The 24828-nt window shown below is 40.1% G+C and overlaps 3 protein-coding genes and 1 long non-coding RNA gene across 10 annotated transcripts in view; 1 reads left to right on the forward strand and 3 right to left on the reverse strand.

Annotated features, from left to right (window-relative positions):
- LOC144056561 (uncharacterized) lies at positions 1-23034 on the forward strand. The gene is made up of 15 exons (XR_013295080.1): positions 1-251; positions 998-1184; positions 1268-1430; positions 1662-2133; positions 3670-3756; positions 3974-4073; positions 5954-6216; positions 6312-6435; positions 8080-8201; positions 12050-12380; positions 12511-12613; positions 12693-12813; positions 13461-13877; positions 17024-17131; positions 22924-23034. It is a non-coding gene; the product is annotated as an uncharacterized LOC144056561 (long non-coding RNA).
- Positions 241-8186, reverse strand: eps8l3a (EPS8 signaling adaptor L3a). The gene is given in 17 exon segments (XM_077573490.1): positions 241-927; positions 1009-1144; positions 1290-1600; positions 1683-1779; positions 1856-2122; positions 2191-2336; positions 3275-3349; positions 3451-3524; positions 3619-3727; positions 3948-4084; positions 4160-4245; positions 4317-4357; positions 6014-6163; positions 6288-6446; positions 7771-7835; positions 7917-7990; positions 8094-8186. Coding segments are annotated over 17 exon segments (2004 nt in total). The 5' UTR covers positions 8159-8186; the 3' UTR covers positions 241-915.
- On the reverse strand, positions 9748-14055 carry irf6 (interferon regulatory factor 6). 3 transcript variants are annotated; one of them, XM_077573482.1, is made up of 8 exons: positions 13984-14055; positions 13668-13850; positions 13349-13544; positions 12874-12972; positions 12504-12773; positions 11996-12388; positions 11783-11901; positions 9748-10642 (listed from the first exon to the last, which is right to left on the reverse strand). In XM_077573482.1, the coding sequence occupies exons 1-8, from the start codon at positions 13984-13986 to the stop codon at positions 10412-10414; spliced, it is 1494 nt and encodes a 497-aa protein (XP_077429608.1). In that variant the 5' UTR covers positions 13987-14055; the 3' UTR covers positions 9748-10411. The 3 variants fall into 3 exon arrangements, with proteins under 3 accessions (XP_077429608.1, XP_077429607.1, XP_077429609.1); XM_077573481.1 differs by having other exon boundaries at positions 12504-12776; XM_077573483.1 differs by lacking the exon at positions 13984-14055 and having other exon boundaries at positions 12504-12776; positions 13668-13841.
- Positions 14320-24828, reverse strand: part of LOC144056553 (guanylyl cyclase-activating protein 1-like) — a 12525-nt gene continuing 2016 nt past the window's right edge. The window contains exons 2-5 of one of the 5 annotated variants that reach the window (XM_077573479.1): positions 16380-16597; positions 15544-15693; positions 15225-15315; positions 14320-15132 (exon numbers count right to left, since the gene is read on the reverse strand). In XM_077573479.1, coding sequence (XP_077429605.1) covers positions 15002-15132; positions 15225-15315; positions 15544-15693; positions 16380-16589 — 582 coding nt within the window. In that variant the 5' untranslated portion in view covers positions 16590-16597 and the 3' untranslated portion in view covers positions 14320-15001. Of the gene's footprint in view, positions 15133-15224; positions 15316-15543; positions 15694-16379; positions 16958-18685; positions 21657-22280; positions 22453-24828 lie in introns of those variants that run through there. The other 4 variants (XM_077573478.1, XM_077573480.1, XM_077573477.1 and 1 more) reach the window with 4 other exon arrangements.

Below are 24828 nucleotides of genomic sequence, written 5' to 3' on the forward strand. Positions count from 1 at the left end.
GTCACCGTCACTCACCGGCTCACTTCCAGCAGCTCTGAACACATTATACAATTTCATGGTACAAATATTTGGATTTAGGCTACATATTTAGGTTAGTGCTTCTGATAAGGCCTTGCTAGCTCCCACTTCGCACGACCGTAGACAGTCAAAAGATGGCAATCGTGATATTGAAGCGTTTCAGGCAACAGTTTGAAATGAACACTTTGGAGACCTACAAGACGTAAAGCAACAACCCTTGAGCAGTTTCAAAGGTAATATTTATTTTTTTGTCATAGTTAACTTATTTGTACAATCTGAATCAGATTTTTTTTTTAACACTTAATGTACACCTACCTGTAAGATGTATTCATTAATCAAGTAGGAGTTTGAGTACTTCAATACTCTGAGGTCAGATTTTGCTCTTATTGTCGTTAAATAAAAACATATTCAATATTAGGAAATTGTTCTCAGTCAGTTCTAAGGTTTAGGCTTACTTGTTTTCTCTGAGTACTCGGGCTTCCAAATCTTTACAAGACTCTATATTGTCTAAAGTGTGAATATGATTTTGAATAGTTGTCCAGAGTCAGCTGGGACAAACTCCAGCTCACCAGAAATTCTAGTGAGAATGAGCAGTAATAGAAAATGGGAAACTACTGCAAACTAATATAAACATACACAATTGTCAAATTGGTGTCTCTCTGACAGTGTTACTCAACATCTAGCATTATCATTTTTGTAGATGAGCTTTTGAAGTCCAGGGAGCGTATAATAATGTAAACATCTCAGTGATTTTGTTTTACTGTACATATAAGGTAAATACACTATGTGACATATCAAATGTGAAAAGTGCCAAGGTCAAAATGTCAGAGGTTTGTCTGTTGTGAGCTGAAGGAGGACCGCCTCTGGTGATGTTCTCCTCCGGGAAAACTCTCCGGCTCAGTTTGCCGCCTAGGATGCGAGAGAAACACAAAGCTAACAACGTAAACATCGCATACATTATTTGTCTGAATGGAAACAGTTGCCACTTACAGCCAGGGCGGCGGAGCGGACCGCTTGTAATTGGAAGAAGACCCTCCCGCCTTCTTCTGGACACACCGTCTTCAGCTCCTCTCGGGTCATGTTCAGGAGCATGGAGCCGCTCAGCACGCCCAGACAGCGCACCGTACTGCAAGCACGGAAGAAGGGAAAGAACGTGAAAAGCTGAGGTCTGAGGCAACGTCGTGGTTTCGGTTGTAGCTGTCATGATGTAGAAGTGCGCTACGTCATATTGACGGATGTTCTCATGCAGGTGTACTTAGTGTTTTACTTACATCTTGGTGAAGCCCATATGTTCGAGCCAGGCTTTCACCTCGGCTGGTTTGGACTTCTTGCTTAAGACAGGAGAGCTTCCAGTGGGCTGAGGAAAGAAGAGAGAAGATTCAATGACTGAGATTGTACAAGCTCAACAAAAAGTATGAGATAATGTTGATTAAGTTATAATAAGTATAAATATGACGTATCAGTGTCTATCAGTCACCATGTCATCATCTTGTTGATTTTCCGTGAGGACGTTGTTGGGGACGAAACCTTCTTCTCCTCGACTGTTCCTCACTTTCCACCACAGCTTGGAAACGTCCAGCAGCTACACGGAGGACCGAGCATACTTTTCATGTCATCTTTATTATTTCCTCTGAATTTTCCAGATGCGTGGAACGACGTGCCACCTCCACAACTTCGCCTTTCCTGACGGTCAGCTCTCTGTTGTTCCTGGAGATGAAGTCGTGCGTGGCGCGCATGCGACGCAGCTTCTTCTCCCGCAGCCTGGGAAATAAGGAAGGTTTTTAGCGACTAACAAAGAACACAATTGTGAATTTGCTAATTAAGCTCGCAAGTGTACCTTGAATGTATCATTACATGCGATGTTACTGCTGCAGGAGGCGATGGTATCGTCTTGGTGTTTTCTTCTATTTGTTTTTCTAGTCCACCAAGAGAGGACGTATGAGCGTTCACCTTGCTGCTTGGGGGCCGTCGTCGAACCTCTTGCGCCCTCACCGGGGCCTCATCACCGGTTGTAGGGGCTTCCCTCAGCTCTGGAGGCTGCCAGCCGTCAAAGAATTCCAGCATGTATGTCGGGATGTCCTCGTCATCCTCGGGCCATTTGGTGCTGCTCCAAAAGTAAGAATTTTGACGACCAAATAAACATTTAGAAATGGGGTCAACTAGGTTCCCCACCTTGGGATATTCCACGCGTCTCCCAAAGACTGCCACAGCTGGTCCTCCTCTGCAGACGCCTCCTCACTCATGAGGCAGATACACTGAGGAGTCAGCAGGGGGGCCACGATGCTTGGAGGCAAGTCCTCAGAGCACTTGGTTACAATCTGGTGAGCGCGTGTCATGGGTCACAAAATTAGGTACAACCAAGGAGATTTAGAAATACATTATAATTAGAAAGCGCTATTTCTGTAAAAGCGGTGTAAAAAAATTGTGAATGGAGGTAGATGAGATGGAATAGAATTGAAATGCTGTAAAATGAATTGGAAAATGTAGGTTGTGAGATTTTTTTTTTTGGGGGGGGGGGGTCGTAGGATTCATTCAGTGGTACATTTACAATTTCAGTGTTAATTTGGGAATTTCTGCATTAAAATGTGAATCTTTGGAATACTGAACATGTTGAAGCTATTTGAAGCTGGTGATAAATTTTGAGAGGAATTTAAATTGCTCCCTTAATTTTTGGTTAATTTTGACTTTTTAATTTTTGACTTCTTCTAAAATTTGGAATTTTGAAACATTTTGATGTTATAATTTAAATCGGATGATTGAATTTGGGGGTAATTTGTTAAATTTCTCCGTTGAAAAATGTGGAATTCTTACTGTCTGGTACTCACAGATTTACATATTTGCGGATTTTTTTCAATATATAAAAAAAAAATAACAGGTAAGAATATATATATTTTTTTAAAGATTTTTTTTCTCCACATTTTTCTGTACAAAACATACAGTGAATGTTCATCAGCATTTTTTGAAGTATTTATTTGCCTTGAAATTATTATTATTTTTTTATTATGACTATTTTTGATTTAAATAGGTTGAAAAATGTGAATTCCTTGAATTTCTCCCTTGATTGAAATTGTTTTGTTTCTTATGAAAATGTGGAATCATGAGGAAAGCGGAAATGACGGGAATGTGAAAAAGAATTCCCGGGATGCCCCACAAACTTTGGAATCTGAGTCGCTGGTGTGTTGAAGCCTATCCGAGCTGACTTTGAAACAGAATTCGAAACAAAGTCTTTGGGTCTTCGACTCGGCGTCTAACTTACAAATGCTAACGCGGAGAAGAAGGAGTGCACAAATTGGGACACACTGGGGTTATCGATCTTTCCTTTCAGCTCCACCTGTGGACACGAAAGATACGCTTGAATGCATTCAATAAGATAAAGCAATTTTTGTAGGGAAAGCCGAGATAAATAATAATAATAATGTCGAGGACGCGTACCAGAAGGTTGAAACCACATTTGATCTTCTGAAGACACTCTGCAAATTCTGCCGTTGGTGGCATACCGGACATTACTGGCAAACACAACACAATCAGGAATATGCATTTTTAGCTCCATTTGATATGCAGCTGTCAGCCGATATGTCAAAAATGTCTGCATTCACCAACCTTTGCCTTTTTTCTTCTTTTTTTTCTTTTTCATTGCATTTTTCGCTGCAGCGGCGGCCACCTTCCCCATGAAGATCTCAATGTCGCCAATGATGTGATTCAAGATGTCCTGTAGCATAACAAGAGATACAACTAGAGGTAGGGCGGGGTTAATTGAGTCACATGACTTCACTTGGAAGAATTTGGAGAAAGTTGGGAGAATTGGGACGTACTTGGCCGAAACTTATGAAAGACTTTACTTGGTATCTGCAGTATTATCACCTTATTCCTGCTACTTGTTCACTTCATGAAGAATCTATCCCTTTTTTTTTCTTTTTTTTTTTACATACCACATTTCTGTCCAACTCTGTGTAAGGTCGTGGAGGGTGCAAAGGTTCTTCTCTGATGGAGGCCTCCTCCTCCTCCTCCTGCACATCCTCCTCATCTTCGTCAACATCCTTCGGAGCTACAATCAGGTGAGCGTCTTCTAAATGGGCGGCCAAAACCAGGTGTAAACAAAGACCTTGTTATTACTGTCTACGCAGCGTCTTCATAGCCTCACCATTGTAATCAGGAGGAGCCCACTCGGGGGGTTCTTCCTCTTCGGGTTCGATTTTACTTGGGGTTTCCGCTTCTTCTTGTAATGTACTGTCAAAAGTGTCACCATCAATTCAGATCTAAAGACTATTTAGCAGGTTTATGCTGGTTGTCGCTCTTACCTTAAACGCGCTTGTGAAAGACCCCTTTGGACGTAATCAGCCTGTAAACAAGATGTGACATTTTATTAGTGGGCTCAGGCTGATGGATGCGGATTATTTTTTGGGGTAGGGGGTCCTCAATGGGGGGATTCGACCCCTGGTCGCCCGCCATTCATTTCAATGGGGGATTTCGACCCCTGGTGGCCGATGCAGACTAAAATTTTGATAGCTGGCTGATTAATCAAAACAATATAATATATAATGAATACAACTTTATTGATGTACTTCTTGGTCCTTTCATGCTTACAATAGATATTAATTACAGGCAGAACATTTGACTGTTTTACAATACTTTGTCCTTTATCCATCCACCCATTTTCCGCTTATTCCTAACAAGGGTCGCGGGTACTTTGTCCTTTAGTCAATGTTTAATTACAACAGCGAGAAACATTGGCATCATTGGCCTATTTGTTTTGTTTTGTTTTTTTTACTTATTTTTGTGGGTGACTGTCATTATTTTTGTTATCATGTGTTAATGTAGGGGGGGGGGGGGAAACAATTGGCAAAAACTGGAAATATCTGCCGTTTAATCGATCAGGCCTTTTTTTTTTAATACAGGGATGTGATTTTTCCGCTAATTCGCGGAATTCCGCTTTTTTTTATCTCCCCCCAAAAAAAAAAATCCGATTTTTTAAATTTTATTTTATTTTATTTTTTTTTGTAGTTCATTGTGTATGCACATGACTCCGACAGATAACATCTTCTGCTATAACAAAGACATTTGTGATATGCTCTAATATGAGTTACTTTTCATTTGGTCATGATACAATTATTTGTTCATGAAATTTGAACTCAACAAACTTTATTTATGTGTTAACTTAGTAATCACATTAGTTAGATATGATGATATTCTCAGTGATAGTTTTTAAAAGCAAAGGCAGTCCAATGTTTTTGAATGTGACTGATTTTGAGTTGACTAAAACTGCCATTTTATATGGGATAGTTCAATAGACATTGAAAATTTATGCTGTTGTTTTGTCTATTTCTTTGTCATGTGAGTGCATTGAAAGTACTTAAAAACACGGAAAACCTATGAGCTCCGGGGGTCTTCGCCCCCCTTGTCCCCCCTCCAGGGCACTGCCCTGGACCTAGCTGGGTGCCAGCGGCCCCCAGACCCCCGGCTAAATTTTCAGATAATTTCACTTTGGTCAAATCACATCCCTGTTAATATATACAAAAAGTAGGACTTCAAAAAAATATTAAGCTCTTCATGTCCCACCCGAATGACCAACATTCCAAAAAACAGCAGCATGTAAGTATGTAGCAGTTGATCATCAAAAATGAGTTAGAGTTTTTTTCTAAAATTGAATTTGGTATTTAATATCACTGAAATATTGTGCACAGTTTGAACAATAATGCTGAGCTATAAATGTAGGAATAATTTATATCTATTTTTTAAATGTAATGCACATAATGAAAATTGCACTCTCGTGTTTAAAAACAGTTTTACGATATGATACGATTGAACTGTACTTGAAATATGTAAAATATTGTACATGCAAAGTAAAAAAATGTACAGCATGCATACAAGCTTCATTCAAAAATGTTTGACTGTATTTCAAATTTTTCACATTTCATTTGTGTACCGCCCAAGACAGCCTGCATACCACTAGTGCAGAATCACACAGTTAAAGGATGTTTAGTCGGGTTCTTCTCACCCTGACGTCCTCGCAGTGGAACAGGAAGACGCTGGACACGTGCTTCCTGCTTGGCTTGACTGTCACCGCCAGGAGCGAGTTTGACGCCGAAGTGTCCAACACAGCCTTCAGCTCCAGGATGTCGCGCAGATAAATAGACTCCAGCATCTCCTGAGAGAAAGTCCAACATTATGAAATGAATTTATTCTTGGTCAACCCATCTGGTCAGCTCCGTCCTAATGATGACAAGCCCGATGGGAAATGGATGTATTGCACATGAGCGGGCGTGAGTGACCTTGGTCTCTGTGTCGGTGAGCAGCAGGTTGGATCCGCTGACCTCCAGCAGCATGTTCTGGCCCCACACTCGCCCCATTTTGTCGAGCAGATTAAGCCTCTCCACGCAGTCTGTGAGGCCTCGGAGCTCCTTGCCATCCAGGTTGCATGTGAGTAGATGCTGGCACGTAACGACAACAACACATTAACCCCTTCCGGCCTGTTTGATTTGCAATTTCAAAGGACCCCACCCCCCTTGTTTTACTTCAGTAGTTTTTAAGTTATTACATTTAGCACTAGATTCATCAGTTCTTCATGACATACTTTTTATATAACCCTTCAAATTCCTGTTTGTTTGCAAAATGCACTGGTTGGATAACTCAAAAATGATTTATTTTTTTATTTTTATTGTAAGCACCCTATTCTTTTTACTATGGAAGCCCATTCCTGTCAGTACACAAAAAAAATGTAAAAAAAAAAAAGTGTTAAAAAAAAGATTTGTATATATTTTATTTATTTATTTATTTTAGCCTCATCAGTTCTTCATGATATACTTTTTATATAACCCTTCAAATTCCTGTTTGTTTGCACAATGCACTGGTTGGATAACTCAAAAATGATTTTTTTTTTTTTTATGTAAGCACCCTATTCTTTTTTACTATGGATGCCCATTCCTGCCAGTACAAAAAAAAAAGGATTTGTATATATTTCATTTATTTATTTATATTTATATTTTAGCATCATCAGTTCTTCATGATATACTTTTTATGTAACCCTTCAAATTCCAGTTGGTTTGCACAATGTGTTTACTATGGAAGCCCATTCCTGCCAGTAAAAATTGCAACAAAAAAACAAAAAAAAAGTGGGGAAAATAATTGCCAAAAAAAAGATTTGTATATATTTTGATTTATTTATTTTTACTGTCAGTAGACCGCTTTTTTTTAATGCCCATTTACACCAAGTGCGACATGGACTTCATGTAAATGTGATGAACTTATGCATGAAGGTGGTCTGACAAGTGTGTTTCTCTCTCTCTCTCTCTCTCTCTCTCTCTAATCTCTCTAAAATAATTGTATTTACAGTATTTATTTTTAAACTGGTGGAGCAGGCTTCCACATTCTACAGCCAGCAGAAGGAGCTTTCACTTCTTAAATTGAAATTGTCAATAGAGTTGTTTCCACTTCTTAAAATCCAAATGGCCATTATAAGCCATTAAAATGCGTCTTTGTAAAAGTAAGAATACGAGGCTTCTGACACATCTATTTTTTGAACTTGTTCCCCTCTCAAAAAAAAAAGAGATAAAAATTCAATTGGCCCAAAGTGCCAAAAGGTACGATTTGATGTCAACACTGTGTTAATTGTGTATTTAAAGCTCATGTTGGAAATTGTCAAATCAGACAAAAATCCGCAATCTTGGCAAATTTCACTTGACTGCTATTATAGTTCGAATACGGTCAAGTCAGCGAGGCGGACAGAACAGAGCCTAGAAGGTAAACATTACTCACCTCCACTCTGTAATGGAAATACTTGATGGTCTTGTTCATGGAGGCGGCGTACTCCTTCCTCCGCACTGTTGAAACACGAGCCGACAGCAGCGTGGTTCGCAAAACGTAATACGACATCACTCAAATTGAACGCTGCGGTTACTTACAGTATATCGACTTTGCGCTGGGCCTCGACACCGACGACACCAGCGATGACACCTCATCTGCGACCGAGTAGTCACTGTCGCAACAACAAATCCGAGCAAATTATTTGAGGTCTGAGGTGGTTGAGTGCTTATGATTAAATAACGGGACAGATTATTGCTACAGGACGATGGACATACTTGGACTGGATGGATCCTGCATAACTGCTGGTGTCGCTTCTCAGTGGACTGACGCTCCTGAACATCCTCACGCTCACCTGCTGGGTCTCGTGAGTGTCATAAAACAAGGTAGCTTTACAATATTTTGCATGCTATTTAGTTTTTCTCGTCATGAGACAACCTTAATGTAACACAACACTTTTATTTGTTATTATTTTCAGTTGGCATAGAAGGATGAATACATCCAAGCCTATTTTTTTAGACTTGAGATTCTTTTCAGTTCGGCTGATTTCTTCTTATATCACATTGAGAGAAGGAAGGAAAATTCACTGAAAATTAAGATGTTTGAACAGATTTATGTCCCATAATGCCAACAAATATATATAGGTAGATACAGCATCACTTAGGAGGTATTCTTAAAATTCTGTTAGTTAAAGAAAATACACAAGAGTTCTTACCTTTTTATGTTCAACGCAATTTAAATGCTCCCTTAAGGAAAATTTTTAATCCAGCACAAATTCAAGTCATAGTTTGAGCGAACACTTAAGACAAGCCCATAAAGACAGAGGACAAAGTTCAGTGTGTGTGTGTGTGACACAACAACTGTGTGAAAGAACTGAGTTGCGTTCCCGGTGTGGCATCCCACCCGAGCAAAGGTTACTAGATATGGAAAATGTTTCATAGTTGCCACGGCGATAAGTTAACATGTGCTCTTAGCGATTTGACAGCTACGTGTGATTTACTTTGTGTGTAAATATTCACCGCCTATATGTCAAACACAAACTTAACTAAAAAAAAAAAATTATTCTTAAGGGTCGATTATATATTGAAAATTCAGCACCACTGCCTTGGTGAAATTAAAACTAAAGCAAATGACATTTGAGAACCGACTGCACTTTATATGCACTTTTTTTTTTTTTTAATGGCTGATTGCCGCCACAATAAAAGCACCAACCCATTTATTATGGTGACACCAGAAGAGAAATCACTCTGTTAAACATTAATTGAAAATATCGCTTAGTGATGTAACTCACACATGATGCTGTTTACTGTACATTGGTGATTACTCACTTAACAAGCACACATGACATCCAAGCGGTACAGCCAGAACAAGAAACCTATAGATTTTGAATCCACACACGCCTTGAGAAATCTGGTTGAACTTTGTTTTTTTAATTTTGATATTTGGAGGTCATACATACTATAATGGGACCATACCACTTATTTTTTTTATTCCAGTATTACTCACAAGTTTACCTACTATAGACTTATGAGCACAACTGTAAATTTGTTTGACAAAAGTGGGGAAAATAGTAGCAAATCTAGCACAATTCTTACCTGGTTGATTTGTTTTTGCATAAAACTTAACTAGATTTATTTTAATCACACAATAAACTTCATGGTCAAAAAAAAAAAAAAGGTAAATACAAATGATTTAGAAAATAGCTCACCAGTGTTGAGACGCTCTGATTTCCTTGAATGTTGCTGAAGTACTCATTTGAAAATGTAAACACTTGCATAGCCCCGCCCCATGGCTTGAAGTTGACTTGCTTGTACTTACATTGTTCAACCACTAGAGCGCAACAGTGTGCCGCAACCACATTTCGGGAGATTCCGGGCAACAAGAATCGCATGTTATCTGTCAACTTTCACACAGTAAACAAAGGCAGCGTGGTCAAGTGAAAGTAATCCATAGTGTGATATTTTTATTGTACATAAAAATCAGGATAGAAGGTGTCACAGAACACCACTCAGCACCCCAAGTGCAGTAGCATCCATCTCAGAACAACCATAAAGCTGAACAATGCATATAGAAAGATTTGCATACAATTAGTGAGTTAAAAATAATTGTATATACACTCACACTAAATGTAAAATATACAGTCGATGACAAACCTGAACCAGTGCTCAAACGACTAACACTTTTTTTTTTATCTTTACATCTGCCTAACGTGTGACTTACGAAAGACGGCTAAACAGTTTCTGGAGAAAATTCTCATTCACATACTTGATGTGCTGCTTTTAAAGTTTAAAGTTTCAGGGTAACAGAGAATTTTGGCTACATGTTTCGGATACACAAGGCGATCTCTGTAAGTCATTAACTATGCTAAATTATCTTTTGCAGCAAGCAGGACTTTGGCCTTTCCATGTAGTGCTCCTGCATACAAACTGTACAAAGATGCAGAGCCCAAAAAGCAGAAAAAAAAAGACACATTATAAAAAAGTAGAGCAAAACATAGTGACAAGATACTTTTAAATAGAAGTTAATGAGGACATCTTTGCTAGCAGGTCATGTGATAAAGATCTGTATCGGACCTCTGCTGTTGCCCGGTAGGCACTCACTGGCCTTGCAGAGTCTGGACAAGGTTCAAGCCTGTGCCAGGAGGCAAAACCCAACCGTCCTGGCCCTGGTTGGTGTGCAGCAGGCAGTAGAGCTGCTTCAGATGAGTCACTATGTTGTCTTTGATATCAGGGATGGAGATCTGGAGGCGCACGCTGCCGCTGTCGAAGGATCGCGTGCTGTCCCCGGAAAACATCTCGATGATCATACGAGCCACCACTGGAATGATCTGCCATGAGATAAACATTGTCTGCTTATCAAACTCATTTTTGTAGAAGGCCACATTGAAATTCTGGTTTCCCTTAGAGGGCTGTTATGACCAGTAGGGCTCAATACTAATTTCTTGAATTGATTCGATTTCAATTCGCAAGAGTTTGATTTGATTCAATCCAATCCAATATCGATTAATATACATATATTTATGGAAAATCTATTATTTTTAGATATCAAGGACATGATTTCATAAAAACATTAAATTATGTGGAGGCAGTAACTGGTCAAATTATATAGTTTATTTTTTTTAATTAACGTAACGTGTTTCACAAACAATGTCCTACTTTCATAATTGTAATTCAACAATTGTAAATATGAATTTAAAAGATTCTGAATTGTCTTAAAGTACAATAAGTCAGGTCTTATGTAAATGCTAAGAAAATACTTTGAAATGCCTGTCAATAGCAAATTTCAAGAAAACAGCAAGATACTTTTAAAATTATATTTACTCATGAATTTATTGGAAAAAGACATTAAATTAAAAGGAAAATCAATTTGACATCGATTAATTGATTTTTTTAAACCCAGCCCTAATGACTAAGACAATCATAAAAATATATAATCACCTAATCATCGTATTACAAATACATAATTGGCCCTGCATTGTTTTGCATGGATTTCTAACAATTGGTTGGATTGAAAATCAGAAGTCATTGAAAACAGTGACAAATGTGGAATAAAATTATTAAAGGATTTGGTGGAAAAATGCTTGTCTATAATATCAATAAACATAAAAAAAATAATAATTTTAGTGCAATTACACCAAAACAAAAGGACAAACCCATTTAGAAAGAAACATAACGAAACACTATTTGGCAGGTTGGGCCACAAAAAAAAATGTGGCTGGCCATATGTGGCCCCCTGGGCCTCGAGTTTGACATCTTAAGTAACTCAAAAACATTCGAAAAAATTACAAAAACTTGAAACTGAGTTAAATTATTATTATTTTTAAAGCATAAATTCACAACAAGCACTGAGGAAGTGTTAAGGTATAATGACACCCCTTAATATAAAGCAATGGTCCCTAAACTATTTTTATTTTATTTTTTAAATAGTGGAACATATATGAAGGGTTTCCAAAGAGTTCAATTCTCACCTGGACCATGATAAGTTTCCTCTCCGTTGGCCTTCCATCAGGCCACTCCTCCCCAAAACACAGGTTGATTTCAAACTGCGGAGGATTTGGGGTTTGGCCACGTTGGTGCGCGATCACACCTACGCACCCACACAAAATATTCAAACGATAAATTACACCAAAACGCATTTCCACATATGGAACTGAGATATGATAACAGCACAGGCAACTCACCACTGAGAAAAGACTCCAGGCAAAACAGTTTGACCTTTGTCTGTCGTTCGATAGGATTTGGCGCCGAGGCATTCGGCGCACAGGGGCCCGACCAGTACACCTTGCACTGGCACAGACGGACGGCGTAGATATCGTGGCCGCTCACCTCCAAGACCAGGCCTCGATCCATCACGTCCAGCAGGCGGTTCGTGAAGCGCCGCTGCTTGTCGTTGAGGATGTTCTCCGTGGTCGGGAAGCGCAACTGTTCCAGGCTGACCGGTCCGAACAGCTCCTCCTGGTTGACCATGGGGCCCAGATCGCCGTAGAAGAGCCTGCAGCCCTGCGGGTTGCTGACGGTGACGGTGGGACACATCTCCCTCCCTCGGTACAGGAACTGCACCTCCAGGTCGGTCACTGAGTTCAAAGATGGATTCCGAAAAATGGGCATTTACAGCAAAAAATAAGAAGTCCTTGGATAAACTACAATATTTAGAATGCTGAGAATGATGTGAAAATAGCACAAACATACTTGGCAGGGAGCTGATCCACATCTCCGGAGAGGCAAACAAAGTGTCGGTAATGGTCGGTCCCTGCATAGAAGGGTCAGCCAGAGCGGCGGCGGGCATGTCGGCCATTGGCGTAGGTTGCATCTCCACATCCACAGGCTCCTGTTTTGGCCACGTTTGAATGGGTTCCTCTTTGGGCCACACTTTATTAGGTTGGGGACAACTTGCAGGCGGTGGCATGGAGGACTCGGAGCCCATCGGAGACCACAAGATGAGAGGAGAAGGACTTGTGCCTGCTTGGGGGAATGAGACTGCTGTTAGCATCAAAGCAAGGTAAAGGGATTCCTTTTTTAAAATTGTTGAATAAAAGTACAAGGAACATGAAGTCCCCACCATTAGATGGGTATGGAGGAAGTGATTCTGGTGTGTCTGGAATATCTTCCTCAGCGCCATCTTCCTCACCTGGAGTCCAAGAACCAGCATCTGAAGAACCTGTGGTTTCATTAGCAAATATATGTATATATAAAATGAATGATTAATTATCCATCCAATTTATTATTAGAATGCAGATTTAGTTCACATAGAGATGTTTTGTTTGTGTCTATCAAATCGATTTTAAGTCAAACTGGACATTTTCCTTATGCAATATGAGATTTTGTAAGGTACACAAAAAACTCATTTTTTGGTCTCGACATACTTCTGGAAGTAAGTCGCCTATTAACCCCATTTTTATTATTTTATTCCCTCAACCCAATAAGAATCAGATTGATAAGCAGCATCAACAAAATAATCAAAACCACTAAATGTCATCCTTAGTTTTCAGTGACCCAAAACTCGTATTTGCCATAAACACCTTCATTAAATTTACCTGGGTTGCTTAAGGGCTGCAGGATGTCACAAACATCATATATCTTTAATGGATTCATCGGGACTTCTTTAGTTCCATCATAGATAAGGTTGAATTCCCGGCTTTTGTTCAGGGCACATCGGAGCTGAGCTTTCCATTTGGCAGGATCGGGTTCGTCAGTCCCTTCCTGGAATTTCCCCGTCTCCACAGCCCACGCCTGGAGGAACATATCAATGTATGGAAATATTGATATCCCATGACTCACATCAAGATATTTGATGAGATACAAGACGCAAGGAGTGTCCCAAAAAGGATGGTTTCGAATGAGAAGATGTCTTACCTTGAATATGGTGTCCTCGTCCTCGTGTTGGGGCGTGTGTCGAGTGGCGTGCTTCCACGGGATCTGGAAGCGCATGGCGTCCCGGTCGAGCCACTCCAGGCCGGGGTATCTGCCGCTGTGCACTTGGGCGACCAGCCACGGCTTCAGACGGACACGTCGCGGCGTCACCGACATGTCGACTGGCTGAAGAAGAAAAAGAAAAACAACAAGGTGACGGTGGGATGGGTGGGACAGTATAGCAACTGTTCTCCCAGTTAAAGTCTGTTTAAATTCTATTCAGTGGGAGTAACGTTTTACACAGTAGATATACACACACCATTTGAAATGTGAGCAGTATTCCGTTCAAGTGAAATGAAACGATGTCACTCACCTACCTGCACGAAACAGGAAGTGGCTGTTGCTTTTCCCAGTCGGCCTCTGGCCAAAAATAGTCGGATGTTCCTTCCCCCCTCAAGCGTTTCTTTCCTTCGCTTATCTAAACTAACCGTAATTGCGTGATTTTCGATAAACCACCGCACGAAATTCAAATGTGAAGATAACAACAAGCACAAAGTTTGTCCCCGTGAACTCCTCAGGCCTGGTGTTTTCTCAGCCTCACCCCGCCCACTTCCCTTAGCCGAAACTCAGGTATGACGGTGACGTCACACAGATGACACACCTTTTCCACGATGTCGTGCATACTCGCCCAAAAATGAGTGTGATTCTCAACTGCCATTTTCTCACTTGCTGCCAAATCTTCCTCTTTTTACAATCCTAAATGTTCAAACTGCCTTTTAGAGTTCCTTAATATGTACACAACTGAATACACGAAAAATAAAATCCACTTGTAGCCGTCAAGGTCTTGCATAACCCTTGAAAATGTATTTATTTATCTATCCATCCCTAGCAGACTCACATAAAGAAAGACTGAGTGAAGATAAGCAGCTCTTAAACAATAACAAGACACAACCTGGATAGATAGATAGATAGATAGATAGATAGATAGATAGATAGAAGACTCGTAACAATCCGGATAAACCTCTAGATAAGTATACTCACTGGCCACAAGATGCCTGAACAAATTAATTGTAAAAATACAAAAATCAAAATGGCTGAGCATCAACACCAAGTCGACTTTTCATCACAGCAGCTTTCTTAGCAACTCCTGAAAAGCACCTCCTCTTATTTCTCAGTGCATCACGGCAGTTTGTAGATGCCGTTTGAAGGCTATGGAGTTGGTGTCATCAATAAGATGGAGTTCAAATATTCATGGTTGATAAGAAGTCCTCCAATGGCAACATATGTGAGAAATACTCTGGCTCCGCGGTACATGCTTGAAGATCCATGTTTAAAATTCAATTTGTAGCCATCATTTCTCCTTGAATCTTCTGAACGATGTGTGAAATGTCCAAACTCTGTGTCAGCATATTAAGCAGCATCTCGTCATCTTGAACGCCTTCCATGAACTCTTCATAGGACAGCTCACCTTTGTTAAAGGACACAATAAAAAACAATTAATTTAGATTTAATGAGCAGTTTAAGCTAAATGGGCATGTTAGTGGAAACAACACTACGTACCATCTCCGTTGATATCAATTTTGTCAAAAACCATGTTGGTAAACTCTTGTGTTTTGATGTCATCGTGAATTCCATTGATTGCATCAATAGACTAAGCATGAAAGAAAACATCATGAATTGTACTACTCATGTCTTACTTTAATCCACCAGTAGATGTCGCCTAAGAGTCAGCTATTGCTTCGCACAAAACAGTCTCACTCAACTGCCTCATGCCTAGTATGCTTGATTCAGAACCTATAGGTCAGTAAGTGGGATTTTCCCCAAGTCACTTATGAACATACGTATGTAGCACTAACAAGGCTTAGGGGCTTACTAATACCTTGAAGATCAGATGCAGCTCTTTGCGGTCAATGCAGCCGCTTCCATCGATATCATAGACTTTGAAGTACCAGCGAAGTTTCTGTTTCACGGCTCCCTTAAGAACCAGACTGAGAGCAGCTACGTATTCCATGAAATCAATGAAACCATCCTAAAATATACACAAACACTATTCTTCTACATTCCACTGTAGGTTTGTGCTTTAAAATGTTCTGGATGACCCCGAATGATTGTAACTGAGTTGAGTCACATGATGTCAACAACCACTCTAACATTCAAATAGCAACCGGTTTGGAGCCCAAGTTCTGAGCAGTTCCTTTTGGTCCTGGAATTATCTACTTATCTGTTTATCACTTTTGTAGTGTAAAAGCTGAAATGGAATTTCCTTCAAATTTTTGCCTGCGTCTGAAATTAGATCTCCGCAAAAATTTCTCCGCTCAGTTGTCCGAGGCATTTTCAGAAAAAGCTGTTGGAGGTTTCCTTTTGTCATCCCTTCCTATTCCAATAATCCGCCAAATGAGATCATCGCAGAATTAAAAACAATTTTATCATCCATATTATGGGTTGCAATCATTTCGGGTCACCCAGCAACAGCAACAATTTGTTTATCAAACAAATATAAATAATACATTTCATAGTCATTCCCAATTCCTGAGTGTGCGCAATTAAATTTAAATGAATGAATAGAATTTTATATCTGTTGAGGTGCTACAATGTCAAGCATCCTTCAGAAATATTAGAGCAAGGGCTATGAAACTCTCCATCAGCCGACTAAGCATAAAAAAATGGCCAGATAATGACAATGTCAATCAAAAAGGAAGAAATAAACACTCTTACGTCATTCAAATCAAATGTCGTGAACATGGCCTTAACGTAGGCGTTCGACGACTCCGACAGGTTCCTCAGACCGAAAAACTTCTTGAACTCATAGAACGAAAGAAGTCCGGATGGGCACTCGGTCATGAATTTTCGATACCACTGATGACTCTCACAAGTTTGCAGATCCTCCACAGTCGAGTCGTTGTTTCCCATGCTTGTTTTCGTCATATAAAATCCTTCGTAAAATCCTTAAGGAGTAAAAACCGCACTGTATTGAAACCTGCCGCATCCAAGCACATGGAAAGCTTGCTTGTTTTGAAAAAAGTGTATTTGTTTGGGGGGCAGCCATTCATCCTTCAGAGCGTCTGCGAAAAGCTCTGATGTGGTAATCTACTTTGCTTGCCCACAAGACTTAACTATTTAAAGCGCTTGTAAAGGCAGAGACAACTATTAGTGAGGAATTTATGTATCTTCCTTGGCCATTTTCATTGTTTAATAAATGAAGTTCGATGCAGATTATTATAGCTTAATGCTGAGCTGATGCCCTCAAAAGTATTGTTTTTGTACCTGACTGTATGGATTTCACTTTTAGGGACTAAACTGTACAGTACACTTTGTGAAACAAATCCAGTAATGCCAAATGTTCTTTCTTCATATTTCAGGTGGCATAATGAATTCCTACTGAGGAACTGGAAGAACCAGTCTTGGTTGTTTCCACAGATTTAAGGTGTGATAGAAGACTGCTGTCTAGCTTTACAGGATAAAAAAGGGTAAGATAACCTTTGTTAGTATAAATAGTTCAAATACATCAACAATACATACCTTTTGAATTTGGGTGAGCTATAAATTATTAAATGATTCTAATATAATATTATAAAATATCATTATAATGAACTCATTCACTGCCATTGACGGCTATAGACGTCAAAAATGCATTTGAACTATTTTTATTAGTTTAACATTTTTTTCCACGTTTGTTAACAAGAGTATGAAAACCTAGAATTTTTTTTATTGTACATTTAGAACAGATATAAAATTTGTGGTTAAGCTTGAGTTGACTAGTGAAGTCATGCAATTAATTACAATTAAAAATTGTAATTGCCTGACGTGATTTAAAAAAAGATTATTATAAATTAGGGGCGTCAGACGATTAAAATTTATACTAATGCTAATAGACTCATATAAATAGTTCAAATGAATTTATGGCAGTTAATGAGTTAATATATAATTAAAATGAGAGAACAAAATATTTAATAATAATATATAGAAAATGATTATATTGATTATAAATAGAACTGAAACTCCCACGATACTTGAATCGTATCCTTTTAAAAGTAAACAGATATATTAACCTCGTGTATTAACCCGTCCTGCTACGTGCACTTGAAAGGCAGGGTTCCTTTTCACTAGGGTTAATGTCGGTGGTCAGCTCACTCCCCTTGGAGGATTCTTGATCCTCTTTAGACTAATCATCATCTTTACACTTATCCTTGCAGCAACAACATGGTAAACTGGAAAACGAGGGCACATGAGAGTGCTGGTAACTGTGTCGTCTATGTGTGAATATTGTAAACAACAGTGTTGATTTAAAAAATAATAATTTAAATACATAAAATCGGCCTTGATCTTTCATTTTGCAAGTTTTCCAGTATTAGTGGTTGGGATGTCAAAAATGTTAAATATTAATATGAGATTTTACACTGCCTGAAAAAAAAACCCCATTACATGCAAAACAAATAAAACCACATAATTTTCTTAATGGCTTAAATGATGCAGTAATGTGAACAATCTTTAAAATTGACCATATCATGCATATGTTAGGCCAGCACTGGTAATAGCATAACAAATGCTGTTGATGTCTGCTAGAGGAAGCCCCTGCTCCGATTGATCAGCCACCGATCATTATCAGCAAATTTCCGTGGAAAGTTTATGATTGGAAGACCACTGACAAAAACTTGGACCACAGAGGACCAAAAACCAAATCTTTAGTTTTTATCAATACAGTGGTACCTCGGAGTTTGAACACAATTCGTTCCTGTGAAGTGTGAAGTGTTCAAAGTCCGATTTGTTCAACCTCCGAAAACATTTTTCCCCATAGGAAATAATGTAAATGCCATTAATCCGTTCCCAAGCTCCAAAAACTGAAAATTTCCATTTTAATTTATTTCTAATTTAATTGAATTTATATTTATGTAAAATAGAAAATAAATAAATAGAAAATAAAATGTTAATGCTTGCTTTTTAGTTCAGTGCTGACTTTGTGTGTTTTACATTTGGGATATTGCTAGACTACTAAGGGGTCCTTATGCTTGTCCTCGCACAAGTATTTACTGTGGCAGATACAACGATTATCTTCTTCCTTAAAAGGAACCCCGACTGTCATGACAAGTTTGCTCCATATTATTTATTTGGTTGTTATTAACAAAACTGTGATGAATTTTTCAAAAATCATTTCCAGTTTAATACATTTTGTAGAAACTTTATTTGGACGTACGCCGCCATTGTTATTTACGTGGCAACGGCATTCAGTGCGTAGTGACGTAGAATGGCGGCGGGCTCTCTGCCGAGCAATGTGAAAATAAAGAAAGCAAGGTAAGCCTCCGTAGCGTTCCTAAAGGGACCATCAAAACTCTTGAATGCGTCTGGTGAATAACAAGAGCACGGCGTGGGGGGGGGGGGGATTCTCCCGATCGCATGTTGTTTCTTTAGGAACGCTACGAGGCTTAACTTGCTTTCTTTATAGACGCTTCACATCGGCATCGCTCAGCTTGACCCATTCAAGGTATGTTCGGCTTTGCTTGAATGTTCGGACTCAGGTCAAACTCAGAGGCATTTTTTTCCCTCCGATTTTTTGGGTCGAAGTCCGATTTGTACGAGTTCCGAGTTGTTCGATTTCTGAGGTTTCACTGTATTAGACTTGACGGATATTTGTTGAATACTACAAGCAAGGATATTATGTATCATATATCCAATTTAATAAGTGAGCAAACATGAGGACAAGCAAACACCAGCAGCAACATAAACCAGTCAGTCTTGAGGTTCACGAATCGTAGAATATTGATCGGTCAAAGAAGTAAAAACAGTCTCATTAATAGGTGTCAAATTCCCGGAACTTCCACAGAAAAGATGCGGAAAGTAGCATTCACAAGTTCTTCTGGTAAATCCTTGCAGCCGTTGTCTCGGATGACCGAAGCAAGATGATTGTCTTCAGGCTGTCGACAAATGTTAATCTGCGGTTAATATTTCTTCCATGTGTTTCAACTTGCGCTGAAAGTTAAGAATTGATTGCGCCAAAGTGATAAACAGAGGGCCATCTCCGTAATTTATTTCTTTGTTTTTCATTGTTAAGAAGTCATCTTTAATGCAGAGGAGGACAATTCCAGACTCTTCAACTTGAAGTTTATGATCTTTGAATGCTGTTTTCAGGTGTGTAAGATTTTTGGTCTGCTGGTCTCCAACAGATTTATGGTCTCCGAGTTCTACACCAACTACCTCATTCATTTTTAAAATGTTATACTTTTCATCAATGTCACATTGGCTGTCGCTCGGCTTTTCATTTTCCGCCACCTCAGCAAGACTTTCCCCATGATCGACGGCCTTCTTCAAATAAACTTGATCCGTCAAGTGGAACAAAAACGTCTGCGGGTCCGGTTTTGACTGAGGGCTTTTGATATTTTCCTTGTCGATTTGAGATTCAAATTGGCACAAATCCGAAATAATGGTCTCGTCGTCTTTCCGATATTCAACTTTGGCCTTGAAATCGTCATTCTTTGCATGCCAGCATTCGAGATGAGCCAGCTTTTCTCGAAGAGGACCGCTCGTCTCGGTCGTCCTGACTTGCTCTTCTTGAAGTTCCTTAAACGGTGTTCTCGCTTCTTTCTCCGTTTCGATTTTGAGCCCCGGCGAGTCGTACAAAGCCAAAGTATGCTTGAAAAGCCTTCTTTGCTCACTGTTTTGATGAAGAGCTTTCATTTGCGCTCTCGTTTTGTTCCGATCCGTCTTGAAATCCAACTGACTTTCACTGACGTGCTCGTCCGCCACAAATTTGTTTTCCATATTCCTGAGTTCCGCTTGGCTCTGAAGATGACGTATCGTTTGTTTCAAACTGTTAACAAGAGAGTCGAGCGCTTCCATTTCTCTCTTTTGCTTCGCTAGCAACTCATCTTTACTATAGATGACAAATCGAACCTTGTCAAATTGGTGCTGCTGGTCATTGACCGCTGCCTCCAGTTGGGCAATTTGTTCAGATTGTCGGTCACGGAGAGACATAAGTTGTCCTCGCTCTTCTCTAACGACTTCATTCTGTTTTTTCAAATCGTCGTCCACGTCCTGAAGTTCCCGCAGTCTGTTGCCTAAACTTTCATTTTCTGCGCATGTGATCTCCAGGCGAGATTCGGCCTGCTCTAACCTCCTTAGTAGTTCCTCTTGGCCTTGTAATTGGCACCTTACAGTTTGCAGTTTTGTCCTCATACAATACATATCAGCTTGATCTTTGTCCCTCTGAGTTTCAACATGGGCCAAATTAGCCATTAAGTTCTCAATCATCTCATTCGCGATGTTCTCATTTTCTTTCAGAACGTTTACCCGTGCCTGGAGGTTTTCGTTTTGTTTCTCTATCATTCCAACCCACCTCTTAAGCCGAGCCACCTTATTATCGAGGGACTCGTTCTGTTTGGTCAAAGTGTCTTCGTTCTCTTGAAGGCGTTTGATTTGCATCCTCAAGTGTGTCTCCATTTTCACACTGCAGGACTCGTTGTGAGCCAGCTTTTCGCAGAGGAGCTCATTTTGTTGCGTATTTGAGGTGTTGGTCTCTTCAAGGACTTTAACTTGTTTCCATAACTTTTCATGCTCCGTCTCCATATTCACACTCCAACTTTTAAACAGTGTCATCTTACGGTCATTCACCTCAGTCAGCGTCACCATCTTGTTAAATTTTGTCGCCAGGCCCGTCGCGTCTTCCGTCTCCAACGTGACGGTCCAAGAATTACGCTGAGTCAACTCTTCGTCGAGGAAATTCTGCTCATTTTCTCGATCATCCTTAAGTATGTCTCTCAAGTCTTTTTTCTCCGCTTCCATCTTGACGCTCTGACATTCCAGATGAGCCAGCTTCTCATCGAGGAGTCGTTTGCGCTCGGTCAGTGCCGACTTTCTCTTTTCGAGATCGTTGTAATGGTCCATGAGGCAGTCATTTTGTAAGCGTTGCTCTTTTACAAGAGCCATCATTTGTCCTGAATTCTTACCCTTATCGGCAACTGCAAATGCCGGATCGCTTCATGCTCTTAAGAGTTCCATTTCCTACAAGACATACGTGAAATCTCACAGTAAATGCAGTTTTCATTTGACGTCAAGCTCAATAAAGTCATGCATGGGCTGCTTAGGTTGACCTTTATGATCTAACAGAAGATACCAAATAAAAGGAATAGAGCTGGCAGCTGATGGATAAAAGGACTTTGAGGTATTATGTCATTAAAGCCCTGTGGGGTGTCCTGTAAAATGTTTTGAGGAAAAAAACATGCGTTGATTTCAACACAATTGTTTAATACAAAGCAAGTGGCTTGTTTAAAACATTTTTGGTTACTAACTATTTTAAGACAGATAAAAAAAAATATAAAAAAAAGAGTCCTGACATTCTTGTCAGGTTATATACATAAAAAATACATTGACTAGAGACTAGTCAGTAACCAAACCACATGAACCTAAAAACCCAGTGACCTTTAAAGTGTATGAAACAAGTCATATATGACCCAAGCAGCACTTTCCGAAGACAAGGAATGACCGTAACACAAAAAACCTAGCATCTGTGAAATAGATCAGCTATGATCGAGAAGTCCGTATCCTCGGAAAATCTGATAAATAAAAACAAAGCAATAAGCAGGAGCACGGCCAGAACGAGTCCTTGAAAGAAATATGTCGTCGAACCTTTCGTAAGCGCTTTAAAATGCCGAATGGAAATCGTTTTGGTCCGATTGGGAAGTCTGCTAGATACGGACTTCGGTGGCGTCTCACCCGGCTCCGCCGCGTCGGATTTTTTAACAGGTTGCTCCTCGTTTGCAGTTTGACTGAGTTCTAAAAGCCCCTGAAGATCGGAAATGTTATGTTTTAAAGCCGTGACGAGAGTCTTCATCTCCTCCACGCTTAGCTTTTCCAACTCCTCATCTTTACTATTGGCGAGAAATGTGGCCTCCTCAACCTGCCGTTTTTTGTCTTTTAATCCCGCCACCAGCCTGTCAATCTGTTGGCTTTGTTGATCCCGATATGCTTCCATCTCGGCGGCGTGTTGCTTTTTTAAAGAGTTGTCCTTTTTTTCGAGCTCCCGCAGTTTGTCACTCAACTTTTCCTTCCCCGCCAAAGCTTTCTCCATTTGCAATTCAGCATGTTCTATCCTTCTCCGTAGATCACTTTGATCATGCAATTGTGTCTGAGCTTCTGCCCTCAGACGGTTATGCTCGATTTTATACTGCTCCAACTCAGCAATGAGGGTTTTTGTCCTCTGCTTTATGAGTTTCTCATTTTCTTTCAGATCTTCCACTTGCACTCTTAAATCTCCATTTTCCGTTTCCAGATCGGCCATCTTCTCACCGAGCAGGTGGTTCTGCTTGGTCAGCCTGTCCTCATTTTCGCGAAGATCTTCCTCTTGCGCGCCCAAGTCTCCATTTGCGCCCCAAGATTCAAGATGAGCCAGCTTTTCATTCAGGTGCGTGTTGAGGTCAGTGAGCTTGACTTGATTTTCCTGAAGACTTTTAATTTGGGTCCTGAGTTCTTCGTTTTCCGTTTCCATCTTCAGACTCGGAGAGTCACACAACGCCAACGTGTGCTTTATAAGCTTTTTGGGCTCAATCAAGCAATTGTTTGGATGATCTTTGATTTGCACGCTCACATCTTTGATCTCAATCTTCAAACCCAATTGGTTTTCACTACTCAGCTCCTGCTCCGGCGCCGTCGTCTCCACCAGGTTTCCACAAATATTATTGCTTAATATTTCGTCCATCTGCCTGAGTTCCAGCTGGCCTTTAAGATCGTGTATTTGTTGCTTGAAACTGCTTAAATAGGCGTTAAGCTCCTCCGTGACTTCAATTTGATACGCGATTTTCCTGTTTTGCTTTGCCAACTCATCGTCTTTACTATAGATTAAAAATTGAGCCTCCTCAAACTGGAGTTTATGCTCTTGTAATTTCGCCGTCAGCGCGGCAATCTGCAGACTCTGTTGCTCTTGAACGAATTTATTCTTCTCCAACTCGGCTCGGACGACATCGTTTTGCTTTTTTACAAAATGAGCCTCTTCGTCGACCTCGACCAGTCTGTTGCTCATCTTCTCCTTCTCGGCCCACTCCTTCTCCATGAGAGATTCAGCATCGTCTATCCTCCTCAATAGATCGTCTTGGTCTTGTATTTGGCACGCAGATGTCTGCAGTGCTGTTCTCAGACGGTAAATCTCCGCTTGATCCTTTTCCCTCTGGAATTCAAATTGGGACAAATCGGCCATGAGCGTCTCCGTCTTCTCGCTTAAGTTGTTCTCGTTTTCTTTCAGACTCTTCACTCGTGTCCGCAAGCTCTCATTTTGTTTATCCGTCCTCACGTTGCAGGTTTCAAGCTGGGACACCTCGTCTTTGAGTGACTCATTCTGCTTAATTAGAGTGTCCTCGTTTTCTCGAAACTGTTTAATTTGTGCCCTCAAGTCGCTATTCTGTGTCTCCATCTTTGCTTTCTGAGACTGAAGCAAAGACATCTGATCATTAAGGGTCTTGAATTCATAGTGTACCTGGCCGTTGTTTTCTTTAAGGCCGTTAACCTGCACCCTCAAATCGCAATTCTGTGTTTCCATCTTTGCACTCTGAGATTGAGCTTGAGCCAACTCATCTTTCAGGGATCTCATGTCATCATCGAGACAGTTCTTGTTTTCTTGAAGTGCTTTAACTTGTGCCCTTAAATCTTCGTTCTCCCTCTCTTGCGTTTCACTGTGTTCATGATCTTGCGTTCTTTCTTGATGCAATTTCAGCTGTGTCCTCAAGTCACTATTCTCCGTCTCCAGCATTTTCATTTTTGCGTCCAAATCTTCATTTTGAGGTCCAAGATGAGCCCACTCCTGAGTGGCAAGATTGTTCATCCCGGTCAGCATCACCTTCTCTTCAACTTGCAATCTCAAGTCTTTATTTTCTTCCTCAAGCTGCGCAATGCGTGTCCTCATGTTTTCATACCGCGTTTCCATCTCCAAACACCGACATTCAAGCAGAGCCATCTCAAACTTAGCTTTCCCTGATTCTGATCCATGCTTTACCAATAAATTGTAGATCTTATTCTGCTCACTGGGAATAGCTTCTTTTTGGTGAAGATTAAGCAACCCCAAGTCTTCATTTCCTGTATCCATCATGAAACGCGAATATTGAAGCTGACCCAACGTTTGGGCCCTTAAGTCATTTTTGTCTGTTTCAATCTTGATATTCTCAGACTCCAGATGAGCCAAGTCCTT

The sequence above is a fragment of the Vanacampus margaritifer genome, chromosome 8 (genome assembly GCF_051991255.1).
Source record: "Vanacampus margaritifer isolate UIUO_Vmar chromosome 8, RoL_Vmar_1.0, whole genome shotgun sequence".
Classification (NCBI taxonomy): Eukaryota; Metazoa; Chordata; class Actinopteri; order Syngnathiformes; family Syngnathidae; genus Vanacampus; species Vanacampus margaritifer.